Raw genomic sequence first — 19,022 nt, forward strand, 5'->3', positions numbered from 1 at the left:
TGGGGGGCAGTTTTGTTAAATTCATAAAAATGTAATAAAAAGATTGAACATAGTGCCGCCAAATCACTCATACCTAGATATTGGAAACAATCATCTATCCCTACTCTAAAACAATGGCTGCAAACAGTTGACCACATATGTCAAATGGAAGACCTTACTTATGAACTCAGAGACCAAGGGCCTGCTGGTTCGCCTTTACATCCTCCTACGCGTATGCGGAGATTATGCACCAGTCGGATTGAACATTGGAAATAGAAATTTGTATATTGCTACCATTTGTCTATTGGGCAACCATCCAGCCCCAATCCTCATTCCCCTCCTCCTCGCCCCCCCCCCCCCTCTATTCTATAGCCTCTTTTCCTTCACAACCTTTTCTCTTCATCTCTTATTCTCTTATGCTTCCTTTTATACATGACATAGGAACTGTTTTTTTCTATAACTGGGTTGTCAATAACAATCCATGACTTAACAATGGTCTAATACCTAGGTTTAGGTTTTTACACTAGTACCACATGTTCAGATTAGCAACAGATGTTATGTTTTCCTTTTGTTCTTTTCAGTTTACAGGATTATTGTGATTATTTACATTGTAATGGCATCCTTTGAATGTACTCTTTTCCTTTATTAAAAGTTATTGAAAGAAAAAAAAGATTGAACATTATGCTTTTAATCTTTGTAAGTTTTACCTTAAACGAGGCGTTCCCTGGATCTTTAATCCCAGGAGCATGCTCTCCAGTGCCATAACCAGCATAACTGACCACCCAGGGTTCATGGAAGGTGATCCAGAGCTTCACACGGTCTCCGAAAGTGCTAAAGCAGAAATCAGCATATTCCTCAAAGGCATCAATGATGGATTCGTTCTGCCAGCCCCCTGTCCCCTGCAGAGCCTGGGGCAAATCCCAGTGGTATAGAGCCACCATTGGTCTTATATTTTCTTCTATTAATCTATCAATCAGTTTATTGTAGTATTTCACCCCCGATGTGCTAACTGAGGACCTTTGCCCTGTTGGGAAGATTCGGGACCAGGAGATGGAGAAGTAGTAGACCTTCGTCTGTAGACTTTTTAGTAGGTATACGTCATAGTCAATTTTGTTGTAGCTGTCAGAGGCCACATTTCCAGTGGCATTGTCTTGAGCATTGCCTTGTTGTCCAAACACATCCCATATAGACTGTCCTCTTCCTCCCTCAGCCCAGCCTCCTTCAACTTTGAAGGCAGCAGAAGAAGAACCCCACAAAACACTACCAGGGAATGCTTCCGATAAGAAGGCATCACGCTCATCCGATGTCTGGCTGGCAAACCTCTCCCAAACAGTGGTGAACGCTGACCGTGAAGATCTATCCAGCTGCTTCTGTGATCTGCAACACAAGAAACAATCAGCCTTTTCCCATGGTGCCAGATATTGAAGTGAGTGAAACATTTTTCCCAGAAAAAGTTATTTTGTTGTAAGTAGTTGCTGAACATACAGTAACATTTCTCTTGGTTTCTCTTAGTTGCTAGGGTTTCAGTTAAAAAACAAACGGATCTGTCCAGCCCTAAAGCCAAACTAAACCCTCCTAATGTTTTCAGCCAAGGAAGCTGCCATCTTGGCCTCCTGTTTGACCTTCAACTGCCATGGTGCTGCACATGTGATCAGTTAGAATACCAGTCATGTGATGGTTTGACAGTTTGGTTGAGAGCACAACCAATGTGACAATTACATTCCTGGGGGGGGGGGGGTGTAACTGTTTTTTAAAAACTGTTAAATCGGTGGGTTTAGTTCAGCTTTAACTAACTTTTTAGAATGCATATTGTGGGATACAGCAGACTGCTGGTATTTTATCTGGGAGTCCTAGAAGGTATAATATAGTTTTAGCTTGAATTTTTTTCTCCTTATTGAAGATTGGAGGTAGAAGATCTCTGGATGAGAGTTTTTATATATGGTTCGACAGTGTAAAACTGGGCCACCACGCAGAGGTTCACTGTAGGCTTACACAATTGTTGTCTGAGTCCTAGTATACCTGATGGGTTCTATCTGCTGCAGCCCTCTCCCTCTCTGCTGTGGCTATGCTGTCAGCTGCACCCCCTAGGCCTCCTCTCCTTTTTTTGTAGTGAGGAATGTGCTTAACCTTTGCCCTAAAGCTCTAAAATTTGTTGCAGGCTTGCTATTTTTGGTAATTTCCACACTTGGTGCTGGCTGGAATCCTTTGCTTTTCAGCTGCTGGCTTTAATGGCATAGCTACAGAGAAGAAGTCAGGCTCCAGGAGTGTCTTGCTGAATTGGACATATTTTATTATGTAAACTCATAGATTAAAACAGCTGCAATTGATGAATTTCATACCCGAAAGTGCTCATTCATCACCTTTTTTTGAAAAACATGTCCAAGGTTTGTGATCATGCTGCTGTGTTATGCTATGATTTTACGTACTAAAAAGTATCTCAGATTCAGTCATAGAAGCAAATTATAAAATACTACTGCGCTGATACATGGTTCTGACGAGATTAGCCTCATATATCCCAAATGCCTTCTGAAAATGTTTCAGAGTTTGTGGACAAGAGGGAATAGCATACCATGTGTAGTGGGCAAGTTTGAAAGTTAAAAGCTTTTTGATCCGCATATACAATTTTATATATTCCTTTACACAAATCAACCTAAGAAAATATCCTCTAAATGCTTTACTGAAAAAAAAAAAAAAAACTGACGAGAAGGCACTTGGGCACTCTAAAAAAAACTGTTCTCATTTCTCTTTATAGTGGAGAAAATGGCCATCACTAGATCATGGAAACCAATATCCATACCAATATGAATGGGTAAGAGATAACAAATTATTTAACTTGAGTAGACCTTTTATTTCCCCTTCTCCCTTTATCTCTCCTCACTTTCATTTTTCTATTTCTTGGTACTAATCTCTTTGGTCATACCTGATCTCTTCAATGGTTATAAGATGGGCCAGATGTTGTGCCCAGTTTTGCCTTGGGTTTCTCATAGCAAATAATTCAACAACAATGTATATGGAAAAAGTAGCTTAACAAACTGGGGAATATCATATTTATTGTCTGTATTGATCTGGTGAAATGTATGAACACTATAAAGTTTTTATTTGACCAAGGGCAGAGCATATTGCACACATAATTAACGAAGATGGGGGGATGGTTACAGAGGACACTGAAAAGGCAACCGTGCTGAACGCCTTTTTCTCATCAGTCTTTACTCAGGAAAAGGAGGGGTACACTGACCATGACTGTATGGTCAGTAGTATTACACAGGACTTGCCGCTATGGCTGACAGAGGGTGAAATCAGGGAAAGGCTGGATAAAATTAACACAAACAAATCACCAGGCCCGGATGGCGTACATCCGAGAGTACTCAAAGAACTCAGTAAGGTTATATCTAGACCACTGTTCCTGATCTTTGCCGATAGTATTAGGACTGGAAATGTACCAGGGGATTGGAGGAAAGCTAACGTGATACCGATATTCAAAAAAGGGCAGAGGCATGTCCCGGGTAATTATAGGCCTGTCAGTCTGACATCTATAGTATGTAAACTTCTGGAGGGGATGATAAGGGACTATATCGTAGAGTTTGCTAAAGACAACAACATCATCAGCAGTAATCAGCACGGGTTTACAAATGGGCGTTCTTGTCAAACCAATCTCTTAACATTCTACGAGGAGGTGAGCTGTGAGCTAGATAGGGGCAGACCAGTGGATGTGGTGTACCTGGATTTCGCCAAGGCGTTTGATACAGTTCCCCACAAGTGCCTAATTTATAAAATAAGGTCTGCAGGTATCGACCGCAGGGTTTGCTCTTGGATACGGAATTGGCTAAAAGGGCATGTCCAAAGAATGGTAATAAACAGCGCATACTCAGACTGGTCTGAGGTGGTAAGCGGGGTCCCCGAAGGCTCAGTCCTGGGACCAACCTTGTTCAATTTATTCATAAACAGCATCGAGGATGGGATCAGTAGTTCTATATCAGTTTTTGTGGATGACACAAAATTGGGCAGGGCAATAACTGCACAGCATGAAGCAGATATCCTACAAAATGACCTGGACAAAATAACGGAGTGGGATACAACATGGCAAATGAGGTTTAATGTGGAGAAGTGTAAGGTTTTGCACTTGGGGACTAAAAACATAAAAGCACAATACACGCTAGGGGGGGAACGCTTGGGGGAATCAAAAATGGAGAAAGATCTGGGAGTCTTGGTAGATGATAGACTAGGCAATAGCATGCAATATCAAGCGGCAGCTGCCAAAGCCAGCAGAATATTAGCATGCATAAAGAAAGGGATGTATTCCAGAGATAAGACTATAATCCTTCCACTTTATAAAACTCTGGTCAGACCACATCTGGAGTATTCTGTCCAGTTCTGGTTGCCAGTCCTCAGGAGAGATGTGTTGGAGCTGGAGAGGATCCAGAGAAGGGCAACTAAACTAATTAGGGGATTGGAGGACCTTAATTATGAAGAGCGTCTGCAATCGCTTGATTTATTCTCCCTGGAGAAGAGACGCCTGAGAGGGGACATGATAGCAATTTATAAATATCTCAATGGTGATCTCGACATAGAAAAAAAGCTATTCAGTCATAGAGAGTGCATGAGGACTCGAGGGCATACATTGCGATTAGAGGAGAAGCGTTTTAACCTCAGGCAATGTGGGGGGTTCTTTACTGTTAGAGCTACAAGATTGTGGAATTCTCTACCACAAGAGGTGGTTTCTGCGGGAAGTATGGTGGCTTTCAAAAGACTTTTAGACGTACATCTCAAGGATCAGAACATTCAGGGGTATGTGAGATGATTACGGCCACACACACCTACACAGGTTGAACTGGATGGACTAGTGTCTTTATTCAACCTCAACTACTATGTAACTATATGTAAGATGAATATATTGGTTATTTCCTTATGATTAACACAATAAAAATAATTGAAAGAGAAAATTATCTCAGATTCAGCAAGACACTCTTGGAGTCTGTCTTCTTCATTCTGTCAGTTACATAGCTTGGGTAAAGCTAAGGTTCCTGAGAAGTACTGCTGCATGGTCTGGGCCTGGTTTCCCAGGCAATGGCAAAGTATGTACGGTGTTTGTTAAAGGTTTATGACATCGATGTTGTTTCCAATGTGTTGAGGAACCAAGGTCATCTTTGAACTTGAGGAACCAAGGTCTACTTTCAGCTGAACCAAGTTCAGCTTTAAAATTGAAAGCCTTCTTCTAGATAAGTCTACATTAACACATTTTTTTAATTGTGATTGCCTTCCCCCTTTTCTTGCTCAAAGCCTGAATTTTCTACTTGATAATAATTTCACTTTTAGCACCATTATGGACAGTTATTGATACATTCAGCTTCTTTTCAGCCTTCACCCAGCAGTCTTTTCTATCTCTTGGGGTCTCTTAACTATTGCTGGGAGTTTTCACTTCTAAGTGATAAAAGATGTAAGATGTAAGCAGACTTCTGACTAAACCAATAAATAAGCACCATTTTTGTGTAAACCGACCCCATAAAAGCAGAAAATACTTACTCTACTTTACCTGAAGATACAGGAAGGAAATTGTTAACATCATATCCCAAGTAGGTGGCGCCTGTCCCAGTTATAGCTGAAAAGAAGAAAACAGAGGTAATAACCTGCAGACACAACAAGAAGAGAAAAATAGATAAGGAATGGGGTAGGCTACAGGTATGGCTACTCTTTATTTAAAATTGAGCTTCAACCAAACCTTTTTTGCTCGTTTGAGATACAGTAGAGAAGGATTAGACCCACAGTAGGGTTGTTATTGCTATTTTTGTTTCTGTTGGGGAGATCTCGTCTTACTTCCTGTACCTGTCATTGGAACACAGGGTCTTGCACAAAAAGTGAAAAAAATCTCTTTAATACTGACACAAAGACCAAAAAATACATTTTCGTTACAATTGATGGGCGTTGGAGCCTCCATTCATTTGTGATCTCTATGTTGCCACTTCACGTCTTAGTGACACCCTATGTCTTATAAAAGTGATGTGGTGTCCTCAGCATAGGAAGTAAAGGAAAATTACACATGAAGTGAGGAAAAGTCTCTGGAGACACAGACAGCAATAAAGTCCAGACAAAGATTTTAACTTTCCCCTTGGTTGTCCAAAAAAAATAAACCTGTAATGTTTTGGTTGAATTTGCCTTTTGAAAGAAAATAGCAACCAGCCAACCATTCAAGCCTAAAAATTAAGAAGATATTTATGCTGTGTTGATGGCCACGAGCAACAATGAACAGACAAAGAGGTTTCAAACATGAAATTGGAGCAGTTAGTCCTGTGGTTCTACAGTCCTAGGGCCAAAGATTCAGTCCCCATATACATGGAGTCAACAATTGTGTTGGTTTCCACAGTGCATCTGAAAATTATAACAGTGCTTCACTTTTTCCACATTTCGTTATGCTACAGCCTTATTCCAAAATAGATTAAATTAAAATTTTCCTCAAAATTCTACAAACAATACCCCATAATGACAACGTGAAAGAAGTTTGTTTGAAATCTTTGCAAATTTATTAATGTAGCCATACTAGAATTACTGTGTCTTTATGTTGTGTCGCAGTTTGGGCCATGTCAGGACGCTCCTTTAAGAGTTTCATAAGAAGGATTGGTTTCTCTCTAGGAGTGCTGAACTGGATTATGGGGGATGTAGTTTGGAAGAAGGCAGAGACCATGTGTTGGATGATTGACTGAACCACACCCCCAGGGAGCTTTGGGGATCCACAGAGGATGATGGGAGGAGGTATATACTGGGGGTGGTGCCGGATGCACGCTCTCTTGCTACGGGGACTCGTGGAGTGCGGTTGAGAGAAGGAGAGCTACGGAGAGAGACTGACCAGGACGGAGGCCTAGAGTGCGGAGAGCCCATCCTGAATGGAGTGGACGGCGGAAGTCACAGGACGGTGACCGATCCAGTGTGAGAGCTGAAGGGACAGCAAGCGGCGAGAGAGCGGCCTAGTACAGTGTATGCTGAGAGTCTTGTCTGTGACACAGCATTAAAAAGTGGTCTTGATGAAGGACAAGAGGGTCACTCTTGGACACTGATGTTGCAATAAAGTACCTGGTAATCTTTGGGAACCGCAAGTATATATTTGCACACAGAATACACTGACAGCAGTTAGGGTCTCAATAACCACTTCCACACAGAGCAGTTACACCCCCTTCCTGCCCAGACCAATTTTCAGCTTTCAGCGCTCTCACACTTTGAATGATAATTACTCAGTCATACAACGCTGTACCCAATGAAATTTTTTATCATTTTTTTTCACACAAATAGAGCTTTCTTTTGGTAGTATTTAATCACCACTTGGTTTTTTGAAAAAAAGATATTTTGTTTTAGTTTCTATTATGAAATTTTGCAAATAAGTAATTTTTTTTCATAAATTTGGGCCAAAATTTATACTTCTACATATCTTTGGTAAAAATAACCCAAATTAGTGGTTATTATTTAGTCTGTGTGAATGTTATAGAGTCTACAAGCTATGGTGCCAATCATTGAATATTGATCACACCTGATGTACCGACGGCCTATCTCATTTCTTGAAATGTCAGGACAGTACAAATACCCCCCAAATGACCCCTTTTTGGAAAGTAGACATTCCAGGGTATTTAGTAAGAGGCATGGTGAGTTTTTTGAAGTTGTAATTTTTTCCCACAATTCTTGGGAAAATTAAGAAATATTTTTTTATATTGTTTTTACACAAAATTTTTATAATAAGTTATTTCTCACACACAGTATATGCATACTTGCAATTACACCCCAAAATACATTCTGCTACTCCTCCTGAGTATGGCAATACCACATGTGTGAGACTTTTCCATAGCCTGGCCACATACAGAGGCCCAACATGCAAGGAGCACCATCAGGTGTTCTAGGAGCATAAATTGCACATATCATTTCCTGATGACCTATCACACTTTTGAAGGCCCTGGAGCACCAGGACAATGGAATTACCCACAAAATGACCCCATTTTGGAAAGCAAACACCCCAACGTATTTTCTATGAGGCATAATGAGTCTTTTGAACATGTCATTTTTTTCCTCAAGTTTTTGGAAAATGTGGAAAGAAAATGAAAACGCATTTTTTTCACACAAAGTTGTCAATTTATAAGATATTTCTAACACATAGCATGTACACAGCAAAAATGACACCCCAAAATACATTCTGCTACTCCTCCTGAATATGGTGATACCACATATCTGGGACTCTGTCACAGCATAGCCCCATACAGAGGCCCAACATGCAAGGAGCACCATCAGGTGTTCTAGGAGCATAAATTACACATATAATTTCATTGCAACCAATCACACTTTTGAAGGCCCTGGAACTCCAGGACAATGGAAACCCCCACAAAATGACCCCAATTTGGAAAGCAAACACCCCAACACATAATCTAGGAGGCATGGGCTGCAGATAGGTACTCAGGTACTCTGATGGGCTGCAGACAGGTACTCAGGTACACTAATCGGCTTCAGAAAGGTACTCAGGTACTCTGATGAGCTTCAGAGAAGTACTTGGGTATTCTGATGGGCTACAGACAGGTACTCGGGTAATCTGATGGGGTGCAGATAGGTACTCGGGCACTCTGGGCTGGAGACAGGTACTTGGGTACTCCGATGACAGGTACTCGGGTACTCCGATGACAGGTACTCAAAGTACCCGAGTACCTGTCATCAGAGTACCTGTCATCGAAGTACCCGAGTACCTGTCATCAGAGTACCCAAGTACCTGTCATCAGAGTACCCGAATACCTATCACCAGTCTATCAGAGTACCCGAGTACCTGTCACCAGCCTATCAGAGTACCCAAGTACCTGTCATCAGAGTACCTGATGGGCTGGTGACAGGTACTCGGGTACTCCCATGACAGATACTTGGGTACTCCGATGACAGGTACTCAGGTACTCCGATGACAGGTACTCGGGTACTCCGATGACAGGTACTCAAAGTACCCGAGTACCTGTCATCAGAGTATCTGTCATCAGGTTGCCCGAGTACCTATCACCAGCCCATCAGAGTACCCGAGTACCTGTCATCAGAGTACCCGAGTACCTGTCATCAGAGTACCCAAGTACCTGTTATCAGAGTACCCGAATACCTGTCACCAGCCCATTAGAGTACCCGAGTACCTGTCACCAGCCCATCAGAGTACCCGAGTACCTGTAATCAGAGTACCTGATGGGCTGGTGACAGGTACTCGGGTACTCTGATGGGCTGGTGACAGGTACTTTGATGGGCTAGTGACAGGTCCTCTTTATTGGGGGGGCAATCAGTGTGTTTTGGGGTGCACTGTAATCGGTAACAAGCTGTTACCACAGTTTCCTCCTCATACAGGATCAGTGTGTGAGGAGGAGTACATGGTAACACCTAGTTACCGTGTTCTCTGTTGACATTCTGTGACCGGCTGTGATTGACAGCCGGTCACATGGTAAAAAGCCAATTTCATTGGCTCTTTACCTAGACCGGGGATGGGCTCTGTCCGACGGATGAGTCTTGTCCCTGATCGCTGCACTGCGTGCCACTGGGGACGCGCATTGCGGAGAGAATGAGCGGCTCGCGCTGGAGCCATTCATGTGATCGGCTGTGATTGGACAAAGCCGATCACATGGTAAACAGCCAATTTTATTGGCTGTTTATCTTGATCGGGGATGGGCTCTATCCAAGGGACGAGCCTCATCCCTGATCACCGCGCTGCGCGCCCCCGATCGAGGAGCCCTTCCTGCCGGTGTCATTTTACAATGGCCCGGTATGGAAGTGGTTAACATCTGTAACCTTGGATTTCAAATATCACTTGAAGAGTGATAAAGAGCTCCAACTGCCGGCGAAGAAGTGCAAGGCCTTGCTAGCATAGTGACTACACTTTCTTTAATCCTTAAAGGGTGCCCCCGGTTCTAGAATATTTCTGCCAGTTGATTTAGACTGATTGTTTAGCTGAATAAGAAGAAACAGATTATAGTTGAGGTTACTATATCTGAGTCACACTATAGCAGTTATAACAATAATACATTACAGTCACTCTCACTTAATATAAATATATACATATATTGTTAAGTGTTTGACATTTGCTAGTGTCGGTCTCCCAGGTTTCGCATATATTACTGGGATTTGGGAGATTGACACCATACCTTCTATTACCTACAGATTTATTGTTTACTATTTGTGTGCCTGTTTCATTTGCTTTATTTCAGTAAATGGTTACACTTGTATCTGAGTGTTGAGAGTATCTTTACACAATTTCACAGAAAATGACTGAACCTGTAGTGCCTAGCGGGTCGGATGTTTTTCAGGGTCCAGGGAATGCAGAGGATGTTCCATTAACCAGCAGCCCCCAAGGGGGTCATGCTACATTAAAAAACAAAAAAATACCATGTACATAAATACTCACAGCATTTGCCATGACACTTAATATTGAGCTCAGGTGCATCCTGTTTCCACTGATCATCCTTGAGATGGTTCTACAACTTGATTGGAGTCCACTTGTGGTAAAGTCAGTTGATTGGACATGGTTTGGAAAGACACACACCTGTCTATATAAGGTCCCACAGTTAACAGTGCATGTCAGAGCACAAACCAAGCCATGAAGTCCTAGGAATTGTCTGTAGACCTCCGAGACAGAATTATATTGAGGCACAGATCTGGGGAAGGGTTCAGAAAAATGTCTGCAGCATTAAAGGTCCCAATGAGCACAAGGGCCCCCATCATCCGTAAATGGAAGAAGTTTGGAACCACCAGGACTTTTCCTAGAGCCGGCTGCCTGGCCAAACTGAGCCACTGGGGGAGAAGGGCCTTAGTCAGGGAGGTGACCAAGAACATGATGACCACTCTGACAGAGCTCCAGCGTTTCGCTGTGGAGAGAGGAGAACCTTGCAGAAGAACAACCATCTCTGCAGCACTCCACCAATCAGGCCTGTATGGTAGAGTAGCCAGGCGGAAGCCACTCCTCAGTAAAAGGCACATGGCTGCCCACCTGGAATTTGCCAAAAGGCACCTGAAGGATTCTCAGACCATGAGAAATAAAATTCTCCGGTCTGATGAAACAAAGATTCAACACTTTGGCCTGAATGACAAGGTCTGTAGGAAACCAGGCATCGCTCATCATCTGGCCAATACCATCCCTATAGTGAAGCATGGTGGTGGCAGCATCATGCTGTGGGCATGTTTTTCAGCGCCCGGAACTTGGAGACTTGTCAGGATCGAGGGAAAGATGAATGCAAAAAATAGGTGTGCCAAGCTTGTAGCATCATACTCAAAAAGACCTAAGGCTGTAATTGGTGCCAAAGGTGCTTCAATAAAATATTGAGAAAAGGCTGCGACACTTATGTACATGTGATTTTTTTTTAGTTTTTTATTTTTAAGAAATTTGCAAAGATTTTAAACAAACTTATATCACATTGTCATTATGGGGTATTGTTTGTAGAATTTTGGAGAAAATAATGAATTTAATCCATTTTGGAAGAAGGCTGTAACAAAACAAAATGTGGAAAAAGTAAAGCGCTGTGAATACTTCCTCGATGCACTGTATGTGCTCTGGTTTCTTTGCACATCCCAACAACATATCAGCTTCTGTCCAAACTGGCCCTAAGGTTTGCATGTCTGTGGCAAGAAGAAACTGAAAACTCCTCAGGGGTGAATACCAATGTGATTGGTTCTCTGTATACTGTGGAGTGCTGAGCAATGAATTAACACTATATAAAGATGTAGCTGGGTCGACATGGCTGGTATTGTTCAAACTGTTGTTGTTATTAAAGTTTTGCAAAGACAGTGACTTTGGAATTATGGGAGATGTAGTATGGGAGGAGCCAGGATCATAGACTGCTGGGAGAAAGAGACCCTTCTCCCAGGGAGCAATAGGACGTGCGGAGCTTGCTGAGAGTGTCTATATAAATGGGGGCGGGACTCAACCTCGCACTCTTGCCTCAAGGACAGCGTACTGAAAAGAAGGGGAAGAGCTGCTGCGGATCGCAGGAAACTAGGCTGAGGCCTAGTGGCAGACACCGGAGTTGAAGCGGGCGGTGTGAGTGAGCAGAGGAGTCTCGGTAGCGTGACCGAGCGGAAGGTTGCTGACAGGAGGACGGAGACGCTGAGCACAGCGGGGCCTGGTCTCAGAGGAGAGCGGAGCTCCCGGTTTGGGTGAGAGACATCCAGTATCTACATCTTCATTAAACACAGACCTAGGCTGAATCAGGGCAGGACAACTAAACTGTTTGCTTTAACAAGGCCATACTGACATTCAGCTAAACCACTGGACACTGCAGATATACATATAGTGCGAGGTGGGTGAACTAGGCCTTAAGCCCTCCATCCAGTCCTAGGCTGTCCATAGGATTGATTATTAGAAGCTTGGAGATGAACGGGAGAATGTCGTGAGTTATAATCCTTCCTTCAACACAAATATGCTCCTCACACCGGTCCAAAAACTTTACCACTTCATCATCTTTACCTTTATTGGATTACAAATACTTTTCTCGGATTGTTGGGAATTCCTTGCCGGTGAAGACAAGTGAGGCCTCACTCTCCAGAAGACTCTTGCAATTCATCATAAAGGGGGCCCCCATTGGTATACAGAGTGCACTCTGATAGTTATTCTAGTATTGTTATATTGCCTATTCTGCATTAAGCTACCAAGTGTAGTAACTCTTATCTGTGGTCACTCTCTAATTACACCAGATTATTTAAAGTGTTGTTTATTGTTGCTGAACGCAATCCTCTAGCATACATACACACTTATTTGTCTATATATGTGTGGCCTGTGTTCTGGATCCTGAGTGTTGAACTAAAACCTAAATCCTTGGTTGGTAATTTAGGATCTATCTATTTAGCAACATTTGTGTTATTCCTGATTCTGTTTGCATATTCTTGTTTTACATCAAAAGTCAAAAGCAGTAAATTGATTATTTACTGCAATACTTGTGGTCTCAATTATTCAAAATGACAGAAATAATAGTGTCAGATGGGTTGGAGCAGGCTCAGGGCGCAAGAAGTGAAGAGGATACCCATGCAACAAGCCACTCCCTCGGGGGCAGGGCTACAAATACAAAAAGGAAAAATATTTACGGTTGGCTTACACACAAACAGATGTCACCTTTAGAGTTGAGCGGACACCTGGATGTCCGTGTTCGACGGGTTCGGCCGAACTTTAAAAAAAAGTCTGGGTCCGTGTCCCGGACTTTTGCCGAACTTTTCCCGGACACCGAACCCCATTGAAGTCAATGGGGACCCGAACTTTCAGGCACTAAAATGGCTCTAAAACACCAAAGGAAAGGGCTAGAGTGCTGCAAATGGCAGCAAAACGTAATTAAGAGCATGGCAAGTGCTCTGCAAACAAATGTGGATAGGGAAATAACTTAAAACAACAAAAAAAAACAGAAAAATAAAACAATGTTCTTCATCTCTGAAGGACGAGGCCCATATGGAGTAGGAGGGAGGTTGAGGTGGTGGTGGATGTGGCAGTGTCATAGGCGTGCGCACAGGGTGTGCCTGGGCACACCCTAATCACCTAGGGCACATAGCATTATCACTCTGTTTGCCAGTGAGGAGATGGGAAAGATCTCCCTCGGACCTGCTCTGCTCTATTTCTCTTTGCCAGCAGGGAGAGTAATGTATCGGGGCCATATACATGTAGGCAAACACATGCATGTGTATTTAAACTTTGGGGTGCACACCCTAATGCAATAGGCTGCGCACACCTATGGGCGGTGTAGGTGGAAGCGGCGGTGGAGGAGGAGGACGAGGTAGCCAACACTGCTTCTTTTCACAAATTTTAAATGAGGGTACACCCCAAAAGAGTGAGAAAGAGCAAAAATGGAACAATGGGTGGGTAAGGTCGGTATCCATTGCTATTCTGCACAAGGTACGGAAAAGTCCCGTGGGATCCATGCCTGGTTCATTTTAATGAACGTGAGCTTGTCCACATTGTCTCTGGACAGGCGGCTGCGCTTGTCTGTTATAACGCCCCCAGCCGTGCTAAATACCCATTCAGATAATACACTGGCTGCAGGGCACGCCAGCACCTCCAAGGCGTAAAGGGCAAGCTCAGGCCATGTGCCCAATTTGGAGACCCAGAAGTTGAAGGGGGCAGACCCGTCATTCACTACATGTAGGCGTGTGCACACATACTGCTCCACCATGTTGGTAAAATGCTGCCTCCTGCTAAGACGTTCCATCTGAGCTGCTGGTGCTGCTGTTTGTTGTGGCGTGCTGACAAAGCTTTTCCACATTTCGGCCATGCTAACCCTGCCTCCTGAGGTGCTGGCGGTGCCCTGGTTGCGTTGGCGACCTCCTCCTCCTCTGCCTTGTGCTTCCAATGTGGCCCCGCTGTCAGATGGGAATGCCAGCAGCATTGCGTCTACCAGCGTGCGCTTGTACTCGCGCATCTTGCGATCGTGCTCCAGTGAGTGAATTAGGGACGGTACGTTGTCCTTGTAACGGGGATCCAGCAGCGTGGCCACCCAGTAATCAGCACAAGTTAGAATGTGGGCAACTCGGCGGTCGTTGTGGAGACACTGCAGCATGTAATCGCTCATGTGTGCCAGGCTGCCCAGAGGCAACGAAAGGCTGTCCTCTGTGGGAGGTGTATCGTCCGTGTCCTCTGTATCCCCCCAGCCACGCACCAGTGATGGCCATGAGCTGGCCTGGGTGCCACCCTGCTGTGAACATGGTTCCATCTCCTCCTCCAGCTCCTCCTCCTCCTCATCCTCCTCATCCTCCAGAACTGTGCCCCTGCTGGACAATTGTGTCCCTGGCGTTTGTGTGTGCAGGAACCCACCCTCGGAGCCCCTTGCGAATGACTGCCCTGAAAGCCTTGGAAATGTTACCTCTTCATCCTCCTCCTCCTCCTCCTCCTCATCCTGTGCCACATCCTCTTCCATCATCGCCCGAATTGTTTTTTCAAGGAGGCATAGAAGTGGGATAGTTAAGCTGAGAACGGCGTCATCGCCACTGGCCATGTTGGTGGAGTACTCAAAACAGCGCAACAAGGCACACAGGTCTCGCATGGAGGCCCAGTTATTGGTGGTGAAGTGGTGCTGTTCCGCAGAGCGACTCACGCGTGCGTGCTGCAGCTGAAACTCCACTATGGCCTGCTGCTGCTCGCACAGTCTTGTGCAAGGTGGAGTTCCACCTTGTGGGCACGTCACATATGAGGCGGTGAGCGGGAAGGCCGAAGTTACGCTGCAGCGCTGACAGGCGAGCAGCAGCAGGGTGAGAACGCCGAAAGTGCGCACAGATGGCCCGCACTTTCTGCAGCAGCTCTGACATATCGAGGTAGTTTTTAAGGAACCTCTGCACCACCAAATTCAGCACATGCGCCAGGCAAGGGATGTGCGTCAAACCGGCTAGGCCCAGAGCTGCTATGAGATTTCGCCCGTTATCGCACACCACCAGGCCGGGCTTGAGGCTCGCTGGCAGCAACCACTCATTTGTCTGCTGTTCCATGCTCCTCCACAACTCCTGCGCGGTGTGTGGTTTGTCCCCCAAACAGGCAAGTTGTAAAACTGCCTGCTGTCGTTTACCCCTGGCCGTGCTGAAGTTGGTGGTGAAGGTGTTACGCTGTCCGGATGAGGAGGCGGTAGAGGATGAGGAAGCGGAGTAGGAGGAGTTAGGAACAGGAGGCAAACTGAAGCGCCCTGCAATCCTCGGTGGTGGAAGGACATGCGCCAAATTGCTATCCGCCTCAGGCCCATCCGCCACTGCATTTACCCAGTGTGCCGTTAGGGAGATATAACGCCCCTGACCGTGCTTACTGGTCCACGTATCGGTAGTTAGGTGGACCTTGGCACAGATGGCGTTGCGCAGTGCACACCTGATTTTTTCCCCCACTTGGTTGTGCAGGGAAGGGATGGCTTGCCTGGAAAAGTAGTGGCGGCTGGGCACGACGTACTGTGGGACAGCCACCGAAATAAGGTTTTTAAAACTGTGCGTCTCCACCAGACGGAATGATAGCATTTCAAAGGCCAATAATTTTGAAATGCTGGCATTCAGGGCCAGGGATCGCGGGTGGGTAGGGGGGTACTTCCTCTTCCTCTCAAGTGTTTGGGAGATGGAAAGCTGAACGCTTCCACGGGACATTGTGGAGATGGTTGTTGGTGACCCAGGTGGTGGTGTTGCTGACAGATCGTCTGTTTGCGGGGTGGCAGGTGCCGGTATCACTACAGATGTGACTGGAGCGGCCGAGACTACAGCAGAAGAGGAAGCAGGATGAGCCAGAGACGTTTCTTGGTTTTGAAGGTGTGTACTCCACTGCAGCTCGTGCTTTGCACTTAGATGCCTGATCATGCAGGTTGTGCTCAGGTTGAGAAGGTTTATGCCTCGCTTCAGGCTCTGATTGCACAGGGTGCAAACCACTCGTGTCCTGTCATCAGCACATTTTCTAAAGAACTTCCACGCTAGAGAACTCCTTTGAGCTGACTTTGGTGCACTCGTTTCCTTGCTGCGTTGGGCAGTAGCGGGCGTAGTGTCTAGGGCACGGCCGCTCCGCTTCTGCACCCTGCTCCCTCTTCTGCTGTGCTGGTGGCTCTGTGCGACCACCGCCTCTTCCTCCAAACTACTCAGGTCACCTGCATGACTTTCATTCCATGTGGGGTCGAGGACCTCATCGTCCTCCACATCATCTTCCACCCAGTCTTCACCCCTGCCCTCCTTGTCGGTCTCTACAATGCTGAACGCCGCAGCAGTTGGCACCTGCGTTTCGTCATCATCGGAGACGTGCTGCGATGGTCCTTGCATGTACTCATCTTGAGAAATAAGTGGTTGGGCATCGCTGCACTCAATCTCTTCCACTTCTGGGGCAGGGCTAGGTGGATGGCCCTGGGAAACCCTGCTGACAGAGTCCTCAAAAAGAAGAAGAGACTGCTGTATGGCTTGGGGCTAAGACTGCTTGCCTGATTTGCAAGGGGGTGAGGTGAAAGACGGTTGGACATCGGCTGCAGGTGCCAACTCTGACCTTTCTGCAGTAGACTGGGTGGGAGACAATGTGAAGGAACTGGAGGCACTGTCAGCAGCAAACCAATCTACTATCGCCTCTCTGTGTTCTGGCCTCATCACTTCTAGAGGCGTATGATGCCCTACCAAATACTGATGCAGGTTCTGTCGCCTACTCACACTTGAGGAAGGTGTTTGACTTGTGCGTGTGGCTGGCACAGATCGACCACGTCCTCTCCTTGCAACAGGAGCTCTACCAGCAGCACCACGACTCAGGCCACGGCCCTTATTTGACGGTCTCCTCATATTTCTGTAATTTAAGATCTTGCCCTAGAAAGGTGTTTATTGAATAGCGGAACAAAACAACAACAGTATCACACGGGTGTATCTCACAGTCAAATATGCAAACTATGCCGCAATTTAATGTATTTTTTACACCAAAAGGGTGTATATTGAATAGCGGAATAGGATAAAAAACTGTGTATCTCACACGTACAAACACAGACTAGGCCCGATTAAATTTTCTTCTGCCCTAAAGGGAGGATGAGGAAGAGGAGTAGGAGGAGTTGGGAACAGGAGGCAAACTGAAGCGCCCTGCAATCCTTGGCGGGGGAAGGAGATGCGCCAAACTAATTTAAAAGGTGTATCTCACACGTACCGATACAGACTATGCCGTAATTTAATTTTTTACACTCCAAAAGGGTGCATATTGAATAGCGGAATAGGAAAAATTTTATAATACGGTGTATCTCACACGTACAAACACAGACTAGGCCCCGATTACAATTTTTTGTACCCTTAAGGCAGGATGAGGAAGAGGAGTAGGAGGAGTTGGGAACAGGAGGCAAACTGAAGCGCCCTGCAATCCTTGGCGGGGGAAGGAGATGCGCCAAACAAATTTAAAAGGTGTATCTACACGTACCGATACAGACTATGCCGTAATTTAATTTTTTACACTCCAAAAGAGTGCATATTGAATAGCGGAATAGGAAAAATGTTATAATACGGTGTATCTCATTCGTACAAACACAGACTAGGCCCCGCCGATTACAATTTTTTGTACCCTAAAGGCAGGATGAGGAAGAGGAGTAGGAGGAGCAGGCAGGAGGCAGACTGAAGCACCCTCAAAACCTCGGCAGTATGAGATGCGCCCCAAAAATTGGAAAGGTGTATCTCACAGGTACCGACACAGACTATCCCGCAATTTAATTGATCCCCAAAGGTTTTTATTGAATAGCGGAATAGGAAATATGATCAAAAAAAGTGTATGTATCTCACACGTACAGAAGCACACTAGGCCCCAATTACTACTGTTTGTACCCCTAAAGGCAGGATGAGGAGTAGGAGGAGTATGGAACAGGCAGCACCCTCAAATCTTCAGAAGTATGAGATGAACCCCAAAAACTTGGAAAGGTTGATCTCACACGTACCGACACAGACTATCCCGCAATTTAATTGATCCCCAAAGGTTTTTATTGAATAGCGGAATAGGAAATATGATCAAAAAAAGTGTATGTATCTCACACGTACACAACCACACTAGGCCCCAATTACTATTGTTTGTACCCCTAAAAGGATGGATGAGGAGTAGGAGGAGTATGGAACAGGCAGCACCCTCAAATCTTCAGAAGTATGAGATGAACCCCAAAAACTTGGAAAGGTTGATCTCACACGTACCGACACAGACTATCCCGCAATTTAATTGATCCCCAAAGGTTTTTATTGAATAGCGGAATAGGAAATATGATCAAAAAAAGTGTATGTATCTCACACGTACACAACCACACTAGGCCCCAATTACTATTGTTTGTACCCCTAAAAGGATGGATGAGGAGTAGGAGGAGTATGGAACAGGCAGCACCCTCAAATCAGAAGTATAAGATTGTGTTCACTGTACCCCACAAAGATTGTGTTCACTGCACCCCAAAAGGATTTTGTTCACTGCACCCCAAAAAGATTGTGTTCACTGCACCCCACAAAGATTGTGTTCACTGCACCCCAAAAGGATTTTGTTCACTGCACCCCAAAAAGATTGTGTTCACTGCACCCCACAAAGATTGTGTTCACTGCACCCCAAAAGGATTTTGTTCACTGCACCCCAAAAAGATTGTGTTCACTGCACC

At 45.1% G+C, this 19,022-nt stretch overlaps 1 protein-coding gene across 1 annotated transcript in view; it reads right to left on the reverse strand.

Annotated features, from left to right (window-relative positions):
- LOC309558741 (uncharacterized protein) overlaps positions 1–19,022 on the reverse strand; it is a gene marked incomplete at both ends in the record, with an annotated part of 190,696 nt that overhangs the window by 154,277 nt on the left and 17,397 nt on the right. The window contains 2 exons of the mRNA XM_082261788.1: positions 687–1,356; positions 5,500–5,575. Of these exons, the coding sequence (XP_082117914.1) occupies positions 687–1,356; positions 5,500–5,575 (746 nt within the window). The remainder of the gene's footprint in view (positions 1–686; positions 1,357–5,499; positions 5,576–19,022) is intronic.

Source organism: Pelophylax lessonae (genome assembly GCF_965119305.1).
Source record: "Pelophylax lessonae genome assembly, chromosome: 6".
Lineage (NCBI taxonomy): Eukaryota > Metazoa > Chordata > Amphibia > Anura > Ranidae > Pelophylax > Pelophylax lessonae.